Here is a 22411-nt window from a genome sequence, read left to right as displayed (position 1 = left end):
CCAGTAGCTACGGTTCACCATTTCTGGGTTAGGGTTAGTCATGATCACTTCTAACTAAGCTACCATTAATTTTATAGTTTGGTGATCAGTTCATTTTTATCTGTTAGGACCAGGTCTAATACAGATAAACACACAATTCAGATCCTTTGACAACCCCATAACAAAATTCAGGCTTGAAGGGGCTCAGAATCCTGGGTCTTGGTTCTGGCCCCTCTATTCAGATTATTTACAAAGTACATTTAACACACTAAGAAGAATATTAATTTTTTCATGAATCACTTCATATGATAGGTGGAAATTCACCAGCAATGCAGCCCAGCTAGTCATTACTCAGTTATAGTATCACAGCTGCTTGGGGAAATTTAGAACTATACCAGGCTTCAGCCATGCTATCAGTCTTCCTCTTGCATAAAAGCCATCAGCTTCATCTCGATAAAACAAAAGACAGTAATTAGCATTGCTGGTATGAGTTAGACACAGCCAGCATACCCAAGAGTCTTCTGGCCTGTGTCATTAGCAGACTGGTTACTCAGTGGTGGATATTCTTTTTCTTTGATGGTTTTTCCTGTTACTTGTCAAATCCATAGGGCCTTGCGAAGCTGCAGTTTGTCCTCTGTAGGGTTAATACCCATGCGGGGGGAAGGAAATATGTTGGATTCCCTCTGGAGGATTTCCCCCCACATTCTTGTATCAAGGGACAGCCTCTGTTCTAGAAGAAAGAGACGGCATGGCCCATAGACCGTACAACTACCTGGAGATCTGTAGGGATCTCAAGATGTCAAGGATCCATAGTCGGGTGCAAGTTCCTCAGCATCGAGGCCCTGTGTCTATAGTAGCTCTAGCCCCACTTGGTTCTGGCTTTGAGCTGAATTGCACTGTAAGGGACTCCCCTAGATTTGACCATGGCTGAGGAGAAGTTGCCAACCATAATATAACTTCTGACTTTATTAAAAGTCTGGGAGAAACCTCTCCAGGCCACAAGAGAGGACAATGTGTATTCCTTTGGCCCACCCGTTGCCTGCTCTCTCCCTCCCATATTCAGACCCATGGAGTGCCCTTTGCAGAGACCAGGGGAGATCCACATATGTAGGGAACCCTCCTCACATGGATTCAAAAGGCATGACCTAACCTTTTCACTCAGGGAGATCTCCAGATGAAGTCAATGGCAGCTTGACTGAGCAAACTCCAAGGTCCTGATTCTGCAGCCCTTACTCATGTGCAATAGCAGTTAATAGCACATAGTCTCGTGGAAAGGTGGAAGAATTGGGTTCTGAATAACGTTCTCAGGATCTGACCCACAGTCAGGATGAAATAGTAAAGAAATGCATTTATAGCTGAAAAAATCACAGTAATTGGTGAATACTAACCCGTAGGCTAGTCCATTTTGTGGATTTATATTTGTCCACTAAAACACTTCAGGAAATATTTATTTGCGGGTTATCTTTCCATGTAAATTGCTCCCAGTCTGAATATTAACTACCCCATCATAATTAGTTTCTAGTCTAGGTTAGTTAAATTATGATAACCACAGGGATTTTGCAGTAGGAATACTTAAAGAAGAAAGAAATGTGCAAAATTAAGTAGGATGAGTACAATTAGACTCATGACTACATAAAGGTATCACATTATCGACCCATGTTTTACATCAACCATTGCTGGTTGAGGATCATTCTATATAACTACGTTGCAGAAATTCTATGCAAAAGAGCAGAAGAGCGTAATGATAAATTCAGACAGGTTCATCCAAACCTTTGCTTTAGATAAAAGTATTGTAGATTAATAAAAGCAGCTAGCAGATTCATGGCATGGAAAATGGTAGGATGCAATAAAAACAAGATGACCAAGATGAGAATGTGAAGGACTAGACCATTAGCAGCTATCAGAAATCGATGGCATTTTATTCCTTTTGTCATAATTGTGCTGGCTTTGGGGTTGTCTGAAGTTTGTGTAAGTGAAAGGCATAGGGAAAAATTCTGCCCCAAGTTACATCCATGAAACCTCAATGAAACTAATGGAGTTTCATGTACAGAAAGGGCACAATCCTCCTCTCAGATAATCACAGTACAGTAACTCCTCACTTAAAGTCGTCCCGGTTAATGTTGTTTCATTGTTATGTTGCTGATCAATTGCCCATTTAAAGTTGTGCAATGCTCCGCTCTTACATTGTTTGGCTGCCTGCTTTCTCCACAGCTGGCAGCCTCCCTATGCCCCCACACACACAGTGCCTCCCGCCCGCTGGCAGACCCCAAGGATCAGCACCTTCCTCTCCTCCAGCCACATCCTGCCTGTGGTAACCAGCTGGCTTGCAGAGTTTAGGAGGCAGGAGGGAGGGGGAGGAGCAAGGACTTGGTGCGCAGGCTCCCCCTCCCTCCCCTGCCTCCTGAACACAGCAAAACAGCTGATTGTCCCGGGCAAGAGGTGAGGGGGCCTCACTCCTTCCCCCTCCCTCCTGCCTCCTAAATGCCACAAGCCCGCTGATTGCCCTGGGCAGGAGGGAGGGGGAGGAGCAAGGATTCAGCATGCCTCCCCCCTCCCTCCCCTGCTTCCAGCCCGCAGAAGTCAGTTGGCTTGCAGCATTCAGAAGGGAGGGGAGGGACGGGGGAGGAGTGAGGACGCAGCGTGTGAAGTAAAGGGAGAGGTGGTGGGGGAGAGAACCGGGTCAAGGGTGGGAGCTTATGGGGGAAGGGTGGAGTGGATGGGCCGAGGGTTGAGCCCCCTGTCCCCGGCAAAGTCAGTGCCTGTGCTTGCAAGAACAGCAAGAGGAGCAGCCGGACAATCCATCCTCTTCCACTCTCTAACTCCACCACCTCAACCAAGCTTCATACTCAGCAGTGATGACTGTAGTATTAAATTGCTTCTTTAGAATTGTTTAAAACTTATACCTGTATTCAATTGCTTATTTAAAATGGTTTAAAATGTATACATGCCTTTTGTCTGGCAAAAAAAACAATTCCCTGGAACCTAACCCCCCCATTTACATTAATTCTTATGGGGAAATTGGATTCTCTTAACATTGCTTCACTTAAAGTTGCATTTTTCAGGAACATTACAACGTTAAGTGAGGAGTTACTGTATTTCTCAGCTCTGGGAGTGTGTTTACTCTGCACGTCTGGAGCTCCCACTGATGTCAAAGGGAGATTTACACTGGTAGGACAAGCACAGCTGAAATGCACTGGGCAACGTAGGTGCCAAACACTATGATTCCAATCTGATAATGTTCTACACCCAGTTTGCACTGGGGCAAATGACTATACAAGTTGCAGGGCCATGGAGAATCAAGCTCTTTGTGTGTATTTGAGAGCAGAATTTTGCACAGATGAACTGCTAACCTGCCTAAAACACGATTCTCTCTCCCTCCTTTTAACTGGTCATGTTTAGACAGTAACTAGGGGACAGATATATTGTAAATTATCACCCTCGCTGTGTATAGTCGGGAACATAAGGCAGAATTCTCATCTTTGTCCAACTCTAACCTGAATTTTACTATGGATTATTTTGCTCTCAACACATGTACACTTAAGTCAAAATCTTCTGTGGATTTTGTATCTCCAGCAAGATTTCTCTGCAGGCCATACAGTATCCTGGCCACTGTGCAATAATTAACAGTGTTATGTTGTCATGGAATAATGCCACTTTTAACACTTCTCATTATTTTACTGGATGGAAGCCAGATAACTCAACTAGCCAATTTTCCCAAAAAGAATTAAGGCCAAGGGACAAGGAACTAATTAAATGAAAATGACTGGCTGAAGTAGGAACAAGTTATGCGTCATCAGCATTCATCATCACTGTCATAGGATGAAGGAGGAAGGAAAACAAAAACAGAAACATGGAGGATATGAGTTAAAAGCAGAGTAGTGAGAAAGAGAATCATGCCTCTTACTTGTAGGGTGAACTTCATTCCTGGTGGCTACCTCCACAGCTCGCTATGGGAACAGTAACTGCAGAATGGGGACTCTGTAATGCCTTACATTTCCAGATGTGTGTATCTGGCACACAGGTGTTGGAGTTAATATACCTCAGCAGCCATATGCACTTGTCTCTCTTTTGGGAGGTGTTTCTGTGTATGCTTATGTGTGGGATCTTTATCCATAATAACTTCACATAAAGAGATAAGGCAGTTCACCAGCTCTCCAGGTACTCCATCCTTGAAGTACAGCTCTCATTACTCTCAGATTTCCATCTAACAGCCAGCTGGATGACTTATTTTCTGACTATAATTAAGTACCACAAGTACCATAAGTACCACAAGTACCACAATGCTCACTCCCTCTTGATATGTGAAACCCTTGAAGATACTTTAGATCAAGTTAAAATAAGGCTGGCATTTAGAACAGCAGTTTCTCCTAAGGACTTAAGAGTCAGTGATTGAGAAAGACAGATCACTAATGAAAACAGTGTTCACACCAAGGACGAAACTTTCTTTCTTGAGGCTTAAAAGCACAAAAACTAGTGGAACTTTGCATGGAAGAGGCAAAAGTCTGATAAGTTATTTTGAACATGTATTGAACTAGATTTTGATCTAATGTAAATCTGTTTAGCTCCATTGATGGACTGATGCCGATTTACACCATCTGAGAATCTAGCTCACAGTTTTAATCAATTTAATAACTAAACCAGACCGCACTGGTAGGTAGCAGTATTTTGATGGGTAGTGAGCCAGAGACACTGGATACAACTAAAACAGTGGAAGCCATAGAAACATGTCCCTGTAACTGAATTTTGGTTAATATTATTATTATTAGAGCTAGTCAAAAAATGTTTTTCCCCCAGGAAAAATTTTAAAAAAAGTCCAGTGGAAAATTTCAACTTCTTATTGAAAAAAGACCACTTGAATATATTTCAGTTTTTGTCAGCCAATAAATAGAATATGCTCAGACCCCAAAAAATAAATAAATAAAAGCTTTCAGGAAACACTGAAAAACAATCAGTTGAAAACTGCTGAACATTGAAAAATTCTTATTTGTTTTGGCCATGAAATTTCAGGATTTGAGCCTTTTGAAAAATGTCTAGGAAATCAGACGCTCTGCAAACATTTTCATTTAGTTGAAAATCCAATTTTGTAGAAAGAAAAATTTTGAGAGAAAATGCGCAACCAGCCCTAATTATACTGTGGTAGTCCCTCTTGAATGTGAGCTAATCACTTAAGAAAATGGCTAAGCTAGCTAAATAATTCCACCTCAGCATTTACAGAATCCAAGCTATCACCTGTGGTCATTTTAGATGCAAATATTGAGCTAACCAAAAACAAACAAGTTTTAAGGGTAACTACTGGAACTAGAATTTGTGGGCCTGAAGCAGCATTAATGCATGTGAAATATTATTTTAACTTTTTAAGAAAAAATGACTCATTGCCATGAAAATGGGCTGAGGCAATGAGTTCAGTGCAACGTAGGAGAGAAATAAATATTTAGCATAGCAAATTACATTAATAAAAGTTGTGTGAGCCTGACTGATTCCAAGTGTGTTTGGCTCATCTCGACAAAACCTACTGAGAGCTTTTCTATTTTCTTCAGTGGGCTTTGACTCGAGTCTGTGGTGAAGTGTTGGGATTGCACCTTTCAGTGTAGTGAAATGTATTCCCTTACTCACCATGCTCTGCTTTGCAACATACTCTCACTATGCAGTAGGTCGCTTGTTGGAGTTATAGAGAGGAGCTGCTAGAAAAGATGGTCACCATCACAGGTTCTTTCCAGTGTTTTCAAAAAACAAGCCCAACAACAAATGGGATATGTGAATATGAGTATGATAGATGGGTATGGAATGTTACAGAATCTGATAATATAGTTAAATGAAAAACTTGCCTGCTGTGACCAGAGCAGTCAGAAAGTGCACAGTGCTAAAGGCAAGTAACCTAGTAAAGCTCTCTAACTGCCACTACCAGAAAACTCTTAATAACAATTAGAGTCCCACATCTGATTCTGAACCCACCTAGTTTCCAACTAACTGCACTCTTTTAAGGACAATCACGTTGTGAGGTGCAGGATAAGGGTAATTTGGTTATAGCCTCTTGTTTTCACTGAAACGATGTGAATGGAATACGAGTGAAATGGTAGGTTTCCCATCCAGGGAACACAGGGCACAATAGTGCTGGGATGTGGGGAGTTATTCTGAGAGAATAGAGATGTAATCAGAAAATCTCATTTTACCTCAGAAGTCTGTACAAAGAACCAGCTTTCCTTCTCCCAGAAAACTGAAATAATTTGCTTTCAGTTAATGTTTTCTTCTTCCTACCGCAAGAAGTCAGATACTTGCAACCTATAAAAAGAATGCCTTGGCCAGAAGCTAATAATCTCCTCCAAACTCTTTTAATATCGCTTTAAAAATAAATCAGTCATACATTATTCTGTCCAGTATACCAGCTATTTCTTCTTCTCTAGCCAATATCCTGTAGGTAATTCTGCTTACCGCAAAGCCAGAGAATAATAAATTTGTGACCAGGCCAGAAAGCCAGGAGATATAAGGGGCCTGATTCTGCTCTTGCACTGGTGTAATTCCGACCACATACATGGAACTAGGGAGCTATTTAGCCTTGATTTTTCTCTCACATCAGACCAATATGTTGAGGAAAATAGTTACTGTGAAGTCAGAATCAATAAGGTAAGCCTATTGAGACTGGTGGTCCAGGGTAATGGGGCTTGCAAGTGGTAAGTAGGCAGTAAGTGAATAGATCAATATCTTCTCCATTTCCAGGACTTCGAACACCAGTGCGAACATATCTGAAACTCATCAGTAGTTTAATTTATGGCTCTATTCAAAGTCAGAGTGGAGAGGTTCCCACAGGAGACCAGACCACAGGCAGAGAATAGGAGGGACCGAGGTGCACCAGTGCCTGAGGCCCCTGCAATGGCAGGGAATTGATAAGGTGAGATATACCCAGATAATCCCAACAAGTGATCTGCATCCAATGCTATAAAGGAAGACAACCCCTCCTTCCCCGCAACCAAGCAGATCATTACCGATCTGGCCTGGGGAAAAATTCCTTCCCAACCCTACATATGGTGATCAGTTAGACTCTGATCATTATCAGCAAGAACCAGACAGCTAAGCACACGAAAGAGAGGGAACATTCAGAGTCACTTCGGAGCACTGGCTCATCCTGTCCAATGTCCCATCTTCAGCCCTGGCCACCTCTGATGCTTCAGAGGAAGGAGAAAAACAAAACAAACAGAACGAAAACACTCCCCATAGACAATATGTGCTTAGCTTCATGCTTGGCAATATTCATCCAAATGGATCTGCATTGCACTTTAATCATTTCAGATAGAACCTATTTCAGTGCTTCACTCATCATTTGTTTTTCTTTTAAACCATTTGATTGCCAGGCTCTCATTCATTTGCTACGTTGCCATTCCTCTCTTGAAAAAGTTGTGTGTAATTTACAGATTTTAAACTAACAGGGTTCTATAGAAATTACTCTAAAAACCAATAGAGAAACTTGTAGAGAATAAGCATTTTCTATAAAAATTATCTTTTTCCTTATGGGTTGAAAGAGATGTCCCAATTAAACCAACAGAGCAGGCTTTGCCTGAGGCATTCAACATCACTAGAATAAAGTATGCATCTGCCAGATGTTGCTCAATGCATTCAGCAGCTGTGGTCAAGACAGAGCTGTCCCCTGACCCTGTAGAAGTCAATGCTATTGTGACACTGACTTCATTGGGGTCCACATTTGCCTCTGAGTGTTTTTCTTTGGCAGATCACCACTGACAATTCTTCAGTCATTTCCTATCATGATATCCTGGACTCCGCTGGAGGATTAAAAGATGATACAATTTTTACTTACCTAAAACCCACTTCATGATTAGCAATTCTGTCCATGAGAACTGAGTAGTTTTTACTCTAAATATTTGTTTGGGATGATCCGTGATGGTCTCGTTGGGAAGATTTTTCACTCCTTCAAACCGGTCTGAGGCATTCACTACTAACAGTCCGAGGAAGATTGTAAAAGAAACTGCATGTGCCACAAACTTCATGAAAGGGCTTCGGAGGATCCGTCCCAGCTGAAAACAAAATGTGTACAAGACAAAGGTTTTATTATTTATTATTATTATTATTATTATTATTTTCCTGGTCTAGTTCCCATGGTTTCGAGTGTTTTTCTCTATAACAGATGAGAGTATTTATTCTTTGGAAGTTTGCTGAAAACTCCAGAACTGAGCTACTCTTCATGTATTCAAGTCTATAGAAAGTTTGTTCTTTGCTGCTTCCAGCTCATGTGCAGAGCATTATGAATTGGGCTAACTGTTCATTTAGGCTAACTATAGGTCTTACAATGTTACATTTCTCTCTTACTACCCACAGATGTTTGCATGATATCTAAATTGTCCTGTTCACTCTAAGGTAGAAAGGAACAAGGATATATATTTTATATATGTCTGTGTGTATTTTTATATAAATACAGAGATATGAAAACACAGTGTATCAGACTAATCTGGACCTAATTCTCCTCTCCCTCACCACAGCCTAAACTGGTATAAATCAGGCCCTGTGCTAGTATAATAAATCTCTGTGATAGCTGATTATCTAGTAGATCTCTCAATAACTTGTCTGACACAAAATTTTCTATAAAAAGTTCTTTGATAAGGCTCTTAATATGCATCAGTATGCTAATTGTCTACTGTAATTATTACAGCAGTTACTGAGTTTCTCAATACACCACAATGACCTATTTTAATACAATAAATGCAGAAGTGATTTAAGCATTGATCTGAATCAGAATAACTAAAATTTCTCTCATCCTTATTGAGAAACGCCATTGCCTAGTTGTCTAATTAGATAACCCTAATCTCTTTAAGAATTTCCCCTGAATATATTACCCCCAAAAGAATATGTCAGTGCTCGCCATGTGATTATTTGCTCTTGGACCAATGCCCTCCTGAAGAGACACCCATACCACAACTGCTTTCTCCCTGTGTGTTGGAAATGAAGGATTATTTTCACAACATTCCTTTGTATCTAATGCTTGATCCTTAAACAGAGAAAAGATGTGGGAAGGGATTAGACACTGAATTCCCCTCATTTTCCTCCCCTTTTCCTAAGCAATTAATTCCTCAAGAAACAGCCTCCTCCCTAGTCTTTGAAATGGGGTTTCAGTGGTTAAATCTATATACTCCTTTACTCTAGTTCATTGACTGTTTCTGTAGAGTCTGACTATCCACTCAATATGAAACAGTAAATAGTTTAAAACCCAGAAAACAACTATGCCAAGATTCTTTAGCTTTAACAAAAATTAGTTCTGTTCAATTTCTTATGTCTTTCTAGTGTCTGAATTTCTAAAACTGCAAATATATCTTTTAAAAGATTGCCAAAGCTGGTTAACGTGTTGAAAAATGTAGGTCAGATCAAATTCCTGAAAGAGTTTTCCAAATGCATGAATAGAAAAATGTGATCCTTATCTCAGCCCTACTGCAGCTGAACATTTAAATACCTGCTTACGTCCCATTGAGGTCAATTAGAAATGCTTAAACACTGGCTTAGTGCTTTATCAAATTGAGTTCTGAATTGCAACAGCAAATGATACCTTTGTCTAAGCTGGGAGATTTTGCAAAAGTGTCCGATCATTGCTACCTCTGATTCAGCTCCTCATTGCCAGGAACAGTGGGTGTGTTAATATAAGAAACACCAGCCACTGCTGTTTTAAAGACCGTGTCAGGTACGCATGCTTTATGAAGGGGGTGAACAGTTCAAATATAACAAGCTAAGAGTTGGTAGTAATCCTGCAGAGACAGACCCTTCTATACATAGGAAATGTTTCAAAAATTTCCCATCACTTCTAATATTGGTTCAGTGCCACCTTTATGAGCCCTAGTGTAGACAGTGCACCCGCTGCCAATGCCATTTTAAGCCCAGCCTTGTTAGATAGTTGCATACAAAGACTGGCAGACTGTTTACAGCAGGACTTCCAAAGTTTTTAACACCATTGCTGGTGTTAGTAGCAGTGGGAAATTTTTGAAAATTGCTGTTAGTGTAGAGGAGGCCATAGGATAAGACTGGAACTATACCTGGCATAGAATATAATTTTCCATATAAATACCAGTCAGGCCAAGGCAATTACAAATAAGAAAGGCCTGAAGGCAACAATGGGCATATTGATCATTGCCTGGAACTTCTTAAGAAAACTCATTTTTAATGTATATGTTCTCAGTTCTATTCTGAATTAAAAGCGGGAAGAGAGAGCTCCAATGGACTATAAACTGCCTATGAATTATTAGGTGCTCCCTTCTGCCAATGTACCCTTAAAACAGTTATCCACTGCATTACTGAAGGAAGTTTAGTGGTTTTTTTTCTTGAAGTGCAGTTTTTCATATCTTCAGAGAAATCTCATTTTTATCTGAGTGTTGCAGGAGCTGAAAGTGTTGAGTGGAATCTTTTGTAGGAAAGTGATGAAACGTTAATTCTTTCAAATAACTCAATGCCTTATGACAATCATATATAAGGCACAATCTAGTTAAATTCTGGGTGCACGACCTACTTGTTTGTTCTACTGGCCCCATTACCTTATTAATTCCAAACATTGCTTTTCATCAAACAGGAATGCTTCCTGGAATCTGGGCTTGTATTTGATTGTTACTGGTAAAGAGGACAGCAAAATCACAGAATACAAATTGCAAAGAGTCATTTCAGAAGAACGGCTTGTTTCAGGCCTGAACATCCATTATATGTATTTTGAAAAAGAATAAAGCTAGGAGACATATCAAAGAGAGAAAACAAATACAAAATAGACAATATCAAATAAATAGAAGGGAAATGAAAGATTCTAGAATAGGAAATAATTGAGTCAAAGAGGAGGGAAACAATGTAAAGAAACACAGCTGAAGGAAAAGCGTGTAGGCTTTTTTTAATATTAAGAATGTTTTTAAAAAGGGTAGGTGTGAAAAAAGGTAACTGGGAGAAAAAGTTGGGGTTAGATGCTCAGCTGGTATAAATTAAAAGAGTTCCATTGCTGAAGCAGTGGTGGAGCTAGAGCAGCTGCAGGTCTGACTCTTAATTTGGATTGCACAAATGTATGAAAGCCATATGACAATTTGTACACTGAGACAACTTTGTAAATTAGTGAGTGTAGCATTCAAAAGTGTTTGAATTATATACGAGCTCTGGTCAGCCTGGAAAATGTGGCAGTAGTATTCCTTTAAGATCCACACAGAACCCAACATCTACCTGCTCAGGGCACCAAAATTAGGTACCACTACCAGTGGATTGGGCAGATCTTCAGAATTCCATCCTCCCTCTTCTCTATTGCTTCCTTTGATTAGCAGTGAAATAGTTAATAATGTTGCCATAGGAATTATCATTAGGTTTAAGAATTAACATCTCATCTAGATACATGGGTCAGTGCATACATCTCAGAGTAGATATTCCAGCATTGGTTTACATTTGTTCTTAACCATAAGGGCTAGAGACTTAAATTGTTTTATAAAGCTTAGATTTCACAGCACACAATGGCAGCCTCCAAACCAAGGGTCCTCAAACTGGGGGTTGGGACCCCTCAGGGGTCACGAGGTTAATACATGGGGGTCATGAGCTGTCACCCTCCACCCCAAACCCTGCTTTGCCTCTAGCATTTATAATGGTGTTAAATATATAAAAAAGTGTTTTTAATGCATAAGGGGGGGTCACAATCAGAGGCTTGCTGTGTGAAAGTGGTCACCAGTACAAAAGTCTGAGAACCTCTGCTCCAAACCATTAGCAGCTCACAAACTCATGTCAAGGCGGACTCGTCTAACTCCTGTATTTGGCCTGTTAACATATCATCCTGGAATGGGATATTGTCTGTAAAGTTTGGGATAAAGTCAATAATCTGCTCCTCTTTCAGACATCAATGAATAAAAGAGCCAGAGACCAAATTGCTTTTAATGCCAACTGATCTGTACAGCTGAGTGCAACAGAAGTTTTCATTTAGAGGCAAGTTCTGTTCTTCGATATGCTAGCAGCAGAGTTGCTCTGATTACCCTGTAGTGTGAAATTTGGCTCCAACTAAAGACTGCAAGATTTGGCAGAAACATTTTAAGAACTGGTGTATTAGAAGCTACCCTCATTGTTGGTCAGGACTAACTCCTGTAGTGAGCATCCCAAGTTGTTTCATAATGGAACTTACTACTGGTGTCATATTAACAGCCAGCATTGATAAAAATGTGTTTTTGATGAAATGTGATGAAATTTGATGAAAAAGTGTTCACATTCTCATTTAGCTTGAGAAATAGAAACTAGTCCATGGTTATTTTGAAGGATGCTGAGTATTAAACATCACGTATAGTCTCATCTATTTTAGAAGCCCTGCATTTTCTAGAACATTGGTCTTTTGAAAATTATAGTCTTTCCTTAATACCCATCGATGGATCTGTAATCTTTTGGACTTTGCAAACGTAGAAAGAATTCCTTACAGGCATTTAAAAGAAATGGGACCAAATGCTTTGAGGACTGAATCAACTAGCTATCACTTCTATTACTTTTAAGTAGGTTTGACAAGCCCTCTCCTAGAAATACAGTGGATGTGGCCAGCTGTTGTTCAGTTAAAAAATGTTCTTCTTTCCCCACCCAAAGTAGTGAAAAAGCTATTTATTGCTCAACCCTATGCACATTTATTTCCCCTTGTCTGAGCATTTTCTCTCAGGATAGAAGCACCACCACAGTACTGGCAGTGCAGGCAATTGTTCAGACTTAATGACCAACCGATGGCTGACTCAGGTATTTCCCCTCTAGCTCTTCTTAATAGAACTTTCAGCAGCATTTAATACTGTCAATCCCTGGATGTCTATAACAGATACAGAACAACTTTTAATGTTTCCTCATCTTCCCTCTCTGAAGTTTTGGCAACTAGGCCATATTATGCTATTTGGTGGAGTGACTTAATCTACTCTTCTACTTGACACTCAACAATCCACCTCTGGTTGTCAGGGAATGCTAATTCATTTTTATGGTATTCCATGACACCACTAACTAAAAAGAAAAATGGGAGAAAGAACCGGTAATACACACATACACACAAAAGCATCCTGGCAGAGAGGAGGAAGGACAGAAAAACAGGTTAAAAATGGAAAGCGATAGGAGCATATGTTAGGATGAGCAAAGAGACAAGAAACATTTTCCCCAAGTTATTCACCTTTTCTGTCTTTTGTCTTCTCCTTCTGTATTCCAGTCAAATTCTTTCACCAGTTCCCATTTTTTTCCTATTTCCATTCTTTCCTTCTCGCTTGTTTGATCAGATTTTCTATTTCCTCCACTCCCTTCTTTATTATTTTTGAAGATTAATTTCAAAACACTCACTTCCTGCATTGGCAACGAGTTTGTTCTCAGCCATGGCAAATCTCAGAGGACAACATTGTTTGTGATCTTAGTTTAGAAAGACTTTTGACATCATTCCAAGCACTGAATATAAATAACCATAAACAACATGCACCTTAACCCATCTGTACCTTGCTGCAGGGAGCGATCCAGTATGCTATGGCGAGGAAAGGAAGGCCTACCGAGACCCCAAAGACAGCCAAGAATTTCACAGCTATAGATTGCTGACGTAAGCCTGAGAGATTTTCATACCACATGGTGAGCAGTTGCTGCTGACAGTTGGGATGAGCAACAAACTGCAAATAAAAAAGAAAAATTCAAAAATAAAGGTATTTGTAGCATTTCCGAGGAGCATGAGATTTCAGAAAGCAAACTGCTGTGCCTCAGGCATAGATTGCAGCATGGAGATAGACAGCTGCTTGTAGTACATTCTGCAGCCCAGAAGAGCCAAGCATGTTTCGTTTTTTGTAATCAGCCGTAGCTCTTAGTATAATTGTTCAGAAAATTGCAAATTAGTCTCTCTAAATATGTGCTCACAGGCAACATTTGTTCATCTCTCATTTTCTGTTTTTCTTGTAGGGACAGTTATTGCCATACCTGATCAGATCAATGGCCCATTAATCTAGCATCCTGTCTCGGACAGTGGCCAGTACCAAAAGAGAGCTAATGTCAGGTGTGGAATTCGAACCTTAGCTCCCGGGAGGACTGCAACTTTAGCACAGCTCTATGGACTCTGCATCCCTTCCTCTTTATAATCATCACCACCATCACCATTAATAAGAAGAAGGGACAAATCCTGAGGACTTCACTCATTTTTTATGCAGATTCTACATTAAAAGCCACTAGGATATGAAGTAACCACTCTAAAATTAGGGCATACAGGCCCCAATTCAACAATCATTTAAATCCATTCATAGGCTTACGTCCATCCCTATTCAGCAAACATCTTAAGCACATGCTTAAATGCTTTGATGAATAGGGATGGACTTTTGCCTATGCTTAAGTGTTCTGCTAAACTGGGGCCATAATGAATACATCAGTTCTGGTAACCATGGCGCTAGCAAGCAAACCAGTTTTTATTACAGAAAAAGGGCCATTAGCAATTTCAGAGCCACTGTTCAGATTTCATTTTCCATGCAGCAAGCAATGAGATGAAGTAAAACTTATATTTAATCAAACCTTTGTCAAAGGCCAATGTATAGGGCAAATTTTTTTGTACAAAACAAAATTAACTACGTATTTGTTTTTATGTTAAACCAGCATTAATGTCTCCTTGCGGGGGCCAGGGGGAGAAATCATATATTTGGGAATATCAATTTGATATTCAATTTGAGCTTCAAAAGTGAACTGAGGTGGGATTGATCCTTGAGTAAAGAGGAGCGATGAAACATTGCTATGGACTGTGACCTAGATGATAAAGAAGTTTTGTAGCTAAGTAGGATTTGTTATTCAGCACTAACGTTAACTCGCTTCATTTACACTGACTACCAATAAGAAGGTTCCCCCCCCATTTGCATGATTCTATTGCTTCAGTATAGTACAAAATGTTAGGCTGGTCCTTGTAATTAGCAAGTGTAAACTCTTTATCTGAGATTATCTTTAAAATAAGTGGAAGAGCATTACTCACGGATCTGCAAAACAGTAAATGAGATACAAAATACACAAGACTGCTCATGTACACACAGTACATATTTCTTATCCCAAAGCTGAGATTCTTCTTCATTCTTTCTGCACCATAGAAAAGAACATGCTAGTAGCTGACAATTCAAAGGCCAGTTTCCTAATGGAAGAATTATAGTACCATTGGATCTCATGGACTCATTATATTATAGAAGATTAAGAGTCTTTAGTTCCCATCTTCCCACAGAGTGATTCAATTTACAAAATGTATAATGTGACTACTTTTTAATTATGTTTCATTATGAGTAAAGATAAGGATAATTAAAAGAAAAGATAAAAGGAAATATGTTATTATTGTAGTTAATTTTGTTAGTGAGGAAGGAGTTGTCCATTTGTGGGCTTCGAGTGGTACTGAGTAAGAGAAGATTAAAAATATTGAATATTTCTCCAGTCTTTCATTGGAAATAAAGAAAAAAGTCTGGATTTGAATGGATTTATAGTAAGATGACACACAAAAAATGAAAAGGATGGAAAATCTAACCAGTGCTTTCATATTAACTATCTTTGTGATAACTAGCACATGGGGGGCGGGAAATCATATTTATATCTATTTATATAATGGAAAGTTACACTTGGTTAAAATGTGTTTTTAATTGTTTCTTTATTGCTAGTACATATTGAAATACAATAACATGCTAATTAGGATTACTGTGAAACGGTGATTTCTGTTCAGCAAATAACAGCACTTTAATATATGCTTTTCAGTTAAAAGACATGTTTTCAGGCCTATCTTTGTGAAAAACTGAATTTACGAATATTGCTGAGTTGAGCTGAGCAAACAGTTCATAGAGAATAATTTATTTGACAAAACAAATTTTGCCTTTTTCTGTACACAAATTTTCCCTGGGGGAGTTTACAATTTTCTTTAATCCATATATTCATCCAAATTTGCAAATAATAACTAAAACAAAAAATTATTGGTCTATAAAGAATTGATCAGCTGTTCATTGTGAGCATTTCAAATTTGAATTTAATTGGTGACTATGGCCATCTGACTGTGAATTATAGGGAGTCCTCAGTATACATCTCCCCCTTATCCGTTGACTCTCATCAAAGGGGAACGTGTTCCAATTTACATTGGTGATCTGCATATCTGTCTTTTGCACGGATCGGGGCTGGTGTGAATTTAAACATGTTCACCTATGGTACAATACAGTACTGTTCTTGAGTCCACTGGCCATGTTCAAGGCTTATTACCTATGGAGAAAGTTCTCCATGCTGATTTAGAAGACGGTAGGTCAAGGAAAGCCCAGTGTAAAGGAGTTTTGGATGTCCTAGACACCTTGAATGGTGTGGAAAACATTGATGCATTATAGGAAGCAGTCACTTCACAATGTATGAATGGTGTTTGGTGCTGTGCATGGCCAGATGCTGACCACAGCTTCATGGAATTTGATGCCATTCCTGCTCTCAAGCAAGAAATTGTCAAGGTAGTGAAGGACGTCTGCTTGGAGGAGGTAGAGGAGGATGATGTACAGGAGTTGTTGGAGTCTGACACTGAGCAACTGACAAATGAGGAACTGATTGGACCAACCATAGATATCCAAAGAAAGCAAGGATGATGATGACGATGACATAGGGCAGGAAGCCAGGAGTCTGAGGACAAAGAATCTCTCCCGTTTCTTTGGATTGCTGAATGAGATGACGGAAATCATACAGAAGGGCATCCTTTCCATGAACTGTCTGCCAAAGTTTCCAGGGCTCTCAATGATGCAGTGGCTTGCTACAGGGAGCTCTATCATTCAAAGATTCATGCAGTAAAGTAGATATTAAAAAAAATCCTTTTTTAAGACTTCTGCAACCAAAAATCCGGCCACGGAAAAGGCAGCCGAAGAAAACCCTGCCGCCACCTCTACCTAAGTTTAGTGCAATTGACACTGTTTTATACTGTGTTACTGTCCTATATTTACTGTATTAAAATGTTGTGTGTATTTGAATGGTGTTAGTAGGGTTCTACATTATTTTATTCAGTGTTTTATGTGTAAAATGTGTACTGTATAACCTGTCATTGTAGAAAGGTACACTGCTTGGGTGAAAAGAGCATTGTCATAGCAGACATGCCAGACTCATGAAAAAAAATGCAGAAATTGGGCTTGTTTTTGGCTTAATTGGCTTGTGAGCTGCTTGTTGGCTAGTTTTTGGTTGGTAGCTTGTTGCTTGTTTGGCTTGTAGTTTGTCACTTCTTTTTTTTGATCAGCTCCTGGCAAGCAGGGCCAGGTGGGGGGGAGAGAGAGTCAGGGGTGCAGAGCAGGCCCACCACAGTCCCAGAGTGCAGGGCGGGAGAGGATCTAGTCACATAAAGTGTTGGGGTTCTTAGAGATTGGCTTGTTTTGGCCTTGTTTTGAAATGGGATTAGTTTGATTTTTGGCTGATTGTGAAAGTCAGGGTGCTTATTTACTGCATGAAAGTTGGCAACAGTGTGTTATAGGCAAGTGTGGTGAAGTTGTGAATGCACACCCCCTTTATTCCATTATTTCTTATGGGGGGAAATTCCTCGGTATACATCGTTGCAGTATCCATTGCCCTTTTCAAGAATGCAACCCCTTGGGAACCACTCAAGGTACGCGCCGACCCCCTGACTCACCTCCTCCACCACAACCCCTGCTTCTGCCTAGACCCCGCACCTAAACTCCCTCTGAGAGCCTGAACTCTGCACCCCCTCCTGCAGCCAAACTCCCCCCAGACCCTACCCCCGGCACCCCCACCCCGTCCCAACCAGCCCCAAACTCCCTCCTAGAGCCCGCATCCCCCTCACATCCAAACTTCCTCCCAGATCCTGCATCCTGCATCCCCTCCCGAACCCAACCCCCTGCCCCAACCTGGTGAAAGTGCGCAAGGGTGAGGGAGAGCAAGCGATGGGGTTGGGGGTGGAGTGAGCAAGGGGTGGGGCTTCAGAGAAGGGGCAGGACAGGGGTGTGGCCTCAGGGAAGGGGTGGGGCAGGGGCAGGGTAAGGGTCTTTGGGTTTCCACAATTAGACAGTTGGCAACCCTACCAGGCGGGCATGTGGAAGCCCTGGCCATGCCGGAAAAGTGAGTGCAGCAGCGCAGCTGGCAGCTCACTGGGCACCAGCCAGCACTGGTGCAACAACGCCCAAATGTCAGGTGGACTGTGGGCGTGGCTTGTGTGTGCATGGGGGCCCATTGACTGTTCTGCCCTGGGGCCCGGAATTGCTGTCGGCAGCTCTGCATGCTAGTTACCATCCCAAAGAAATGAGCAGACATTTTAATCTATTTATTGTTTCAGGAACCCGCTACAATGAAAAATGAAAAAATGTGGAAAATGAGAAGCAATTGCCATAAAAACTGGTTTTAGTGGAACAATTTATTTTCTTCTACACAATTTAGATTGGCAATGTGCCATAAAGTCCTCATGACATTCATCTTTTTCTGACTAATATTAAAAGGAGGGAAGAATAAATCAGAGAGGGAAGATAGCTGATTAGAATTAATTCAAGCGCTCATTTTCTGATAGTATGCTACAATTTTTCATTATGTTTGCTCCATCAGATATTAATGACATTCTCAGTGACCCTTGGCTAATGCTAACTTTCCCTCTATGTTGATCAAAATGTCGTAAATTGATCTTAGATTCTCATCAAATGCTTACATTACAGATGTATTTAACTTTCCTTCCCAGGGATCAACGCTGACATTAAATTAAAAGATAACACTAAAGGCCTCTCTAGCATCCTGGGCACAGAAAATAACAGAGTTCAAAACAGACCAAAGGAAATGTGTTTTTATGGTACTGAAGTTGTAGCAAATGAGGAATTGTGATGTATTACATTTAATTCTAGAGGGCCAAGTTCTGCAGAGCTTTATCAAGCAGAACTCTCATCAACTCCAATTTGCCTAATTAAGCACTACAGCCTATTAGGAGCAAATTATGGCTGCTGCTGTGCTGATGTACTAGACAGAAGAAGGGGTATAAAAAACCCCTACCTTCCCATAATGCAAATGTGCAAAGGGGAACAACAATTTGGCTACAAGAGTGGAGCTATGCAGGGGAATGAGATGTTATTAATGGTGTAAGGAGCACTAAGTATGTGTGGGGGGTGAGGGGCACCGGGGTGTGGGGGGCAGTGTGGATCGGGAAAGATAGGACAATGACTCAAGCTTCTGGCACACATACAGAGCTGGACTGGGTGTAAACGGTAGTTAGACTTATTTAATGGCATCAGCCATTGTGGTTCTCCTCAGAGCTGTGTAAATCAGCATTTCTCCATTCAAGTCAATGAAGCCACACTTATTTATACTAACTGCAAAGCTAACTGACCCTACACCTTTGAACAGCTACATAGCTTAGAAATGGCTGCAGCAAGCCTCTTCCTGCTCCCCATCACACCAGAGCCTAAGAGGCATCCTTTGGTCCTTATTCCACATCCATCATTGCCATAGCTCAGGATGTTTACATGATTTAAAATAAATCATGGCTATCCAGTGGGCACCACCTGATAATACATATAATCCCAGACACCAGCCTCCAGTGAGAACATCAGATCTAACACAGGCATCAAGGCCCCCACAGCCACAGCCTTGAGTTCCACAGAACTAAGTGGACTGCAGAGCCAAGGGCCCCCCAGCCCTCTGCCAGGGGAGCTCAGATGAAGGGTCTCCTCCAATTCCCATTGAAATAATCAGTCTCCCATCAACTTCAGTGGGAACTGAATTGAGCCAAAGGGATCATTTCCCTCACGGAATTAGTCAGTACTGTCAGATATACCATCCTGGAAAGTAGCTTTCCCAAACTGCTATATAATTTGATGCATGACAGCCATTTACCCTTGTTCATCATGCATGTATTGTAGGTGGACAAGTATTCCACAGTTCTCACAATAAGGGACAACGGGTTTCCCAACAAAGTAGTTAAAAATTCTCTGTATTGTCATGGATTGTATATAATGAAGTCACATGTCTGTAACTGCATAATAAACTGCATTGTTCTTGCAATTTGAGGAGATTTTAAATATATATATATATATTTATTTATTTATTTATTTATTTAGTACTAATTATCTGGGACAAAGGGGATAGCTGGACCCAGGGTTCCACTTGTTCCTGATGCATTATTTTGTATTAGTTAAATTGTGGCAGTGCCTAGGAACTACAGTGATGGACTAGGGCCCTATTGTCCTAGGTACTGCACAAATCCAGAACAGAAAGATGGTCTTTGTCAAAGGAATATCATCATTACCCTAGCACACATTATATGTAATAAATGAAAAGTATCAAGATGAGAGGATTCACCATGTCTAGGAAATTCAGAAGCACGTAAACCAATATTCATATAATACATATATAAATTAAAAAGCTGTCTGTTTTGTCTGATAAGCATAAAAGCCATGAATATGTCTTTGAGAACTGAGTAATTTTATGATGATTCAGGTAAAAACAGAAATCAACTATAAACTAATGGAATCTTTCATACAGAGAAACAGAACCTCAAAGAAATGCTACTTCCTTATAACGTATCTACCACTATGTGCGAAGGGATTATCCATTCAGACTGGATTATTTTGCTTTGCTAATGGCACTTTAGCTCTAAATAGTCAATGACCGAAGCCAAAAAAAGAATTCAAACACTCATAGATGAGATGTTAAATCTCTTCGAAAAATTTACGCCAAAAGTAAAATCCCAAACTTGTGACTTTAGTAGTTCTTTGATGCAAAAATTCCTGTCACTTCTCCTAAAATCCCTCTTAGCTATAAACCTTCCAACAAATGTTGGCAGAATTCAATACATAAAATATGTTATTCAGATTAGAAATGGGTTGTTTAATCAGCTAATTAGAAAGGAAGCAGCCTAGATAGATTTTCAAGTTGTTTATAGGAAAACATGTGTAATGTCCAAAGATACTAAGTCATATTTCTCTAGAGCAACCCTTATGTTTTCACTATGAAGCATGTATGTGTTCAGTTAACTTATTGCTTCTCTAAACCTACCATTAACTTTGACTAACTCGTTTTAAACACCAAGCACTAACTCCTGAAACCCTCACTCCGAGGAACAGTGCCTAGAATGCCAAAGACCCCATTGAAGATGATGGGACTCCTCTGATGAGCACTCCAGTGAGTGACTGCAAGATTGTGCTTTTAAACAACAAAGGAAAATATGTACGTCCCAAGTGGTTTTCATCTCTGTATTTATCCATGTTGAACTGGTGCACTGTCCAGGATTAGGGCATAAACTCCCTGAACCCATGGGAGGTAGTCTCACTCCTGCCATGTCCTCCCTGGACACTGCTGCAGCAGCAGGGAGAGCCCAGAAAAGCACAGGAGGAGTATGCAACCTGCTTTCCCCAGCACACTGTCCTGTATGGATAAGTACAGCCATGACCCCACTTCCTCTCATCTCTTATGGGGTCACGTGAGTCCTTGGGTTTATGTGGAGATGTCAGTGTTTGTATTTCCCCAGGAGGTGAGACGGCAATTGTGCCTGGCCCTTGGCTGGGGTTTGCAAAGCAGGAAAGGCTCCTTGTGCCCTCTTCTAGCACATTTATGAACATGAAGGCCAGTTACTGTCTGGCCTCTATCTCTAAAGTGCCTTGAAAATATGAATGCTACGTAAATGTTAAGTCCTAAACTTAGACAGAAAAGTTTCCTGGCAATTTTGTATGACTTAGAAAGATATTCAGATACCTGCATAGTTCTTTCTAACATTGCTCTCAAGAAATTCTATGGCAGATGCTTAATAATTCTAAACTAACGGTAAGTTTGTGAAAGGGCCACAGTTAGCCCTGGTTTATTGTGGTGCAACTGACCCATCATGTATGCCTCACTCTGTTTGGTTTCAAAGGTTTATGTCCTTCCTTTAAAACTGAATGGTATTAAAATTGAGCCTTTCCCAGTAATTTAGGAGCTGGATATGCATTTGATGAATATCCCCCTTTACATTAGCCAAATGAGCATAATGATTAAGACTGGCATTTGGGATCTCATTTAGGATTTGAGCACTTAACTCCCTTAGAAAACCCAACCTAGGAGCAAATTATTTTCCATTATGTAGTACTGCCAACTACTCATTAGTCAAGATTTCTGCAGTGAAATCCTGGTGGCAGTAAAGTCAAAGGCAAATTCCCATTTACTTCAGTGGACCCATCGCCAAGGCCATCTCGCTGCGGCTGGGGCCCGTGCTGGAGGACGTGATCCACCCAGACCATACCTACACCGTCCCGGGCCGTAGCATCTTTGATAACCTCTATCTGGTCCGGGATCTCTTGGAGCTTGGGTGCAGGGATGGTCTGTCATTCGCCCTTCTGTCCCTGGATCAGGAGAAGGCGTTCGACAGGGTGGACCACGGGTATCTCCTGGGCACTCTGCGAGCGTTGGGCTTCGGGTCCCAGTTTGTGGGTTTTCTCCAGGTGCTGTACGCTTCTGCAGAGTGTCTGGTCAGGCTCAACTGGACCCTGACCGAGCCGGTCAGCTTCGGGCGGGGAGTGCGGCAGGG

At 40.7% G+C, this 22411-nt stretch overlaps 1 protein-coding gene across 1 annotated transcript in view; it reads right to left on the bottom strand.

The window, feature by feature from the left end:
• TRPC7 (transient receptor potential cation channel subfamily C member 7) overlaps positions 1-22411 on the bottom strand; it is a 116834-nt gene that overhangs the window by 36124 nt on the left and 58299 nt on the right. Inside the window, exons 4-5 of the mRNA XM_030572436.1 lie at positions 13416-13580; positions 7787-8003 (exon numbers count right to left, since the gene is read on the bottom strand). Coding sequence (XP_030428296.1) covers positions 7787-8003; positions 13416-13580 — 382 coding nt within the window. The remainder of the gene's footprint in view (positions 1-7786; positions 8004-13415; positions 13581-22411) is intronic.

Source organism: Gopherus evgoodei, chromosome 8 (assembly GCF_007399415.2).
Source record: "Gopherus evgoodei ecotype Sinaloan lineage chromosome 8, rGopEvg1_v1.p, whole genome shotgun sequence".
In the NCBI taxonomy this organism is placed as follows: domain Eukaryota; kingdom Metazoa; phylum Chordata; order Testudines; family Testudinidae; genus Gopherus; species Gopherus evgoodei.
This window is presented reverse-complemented; position numbering and strand designations above follow the sequence as displayed.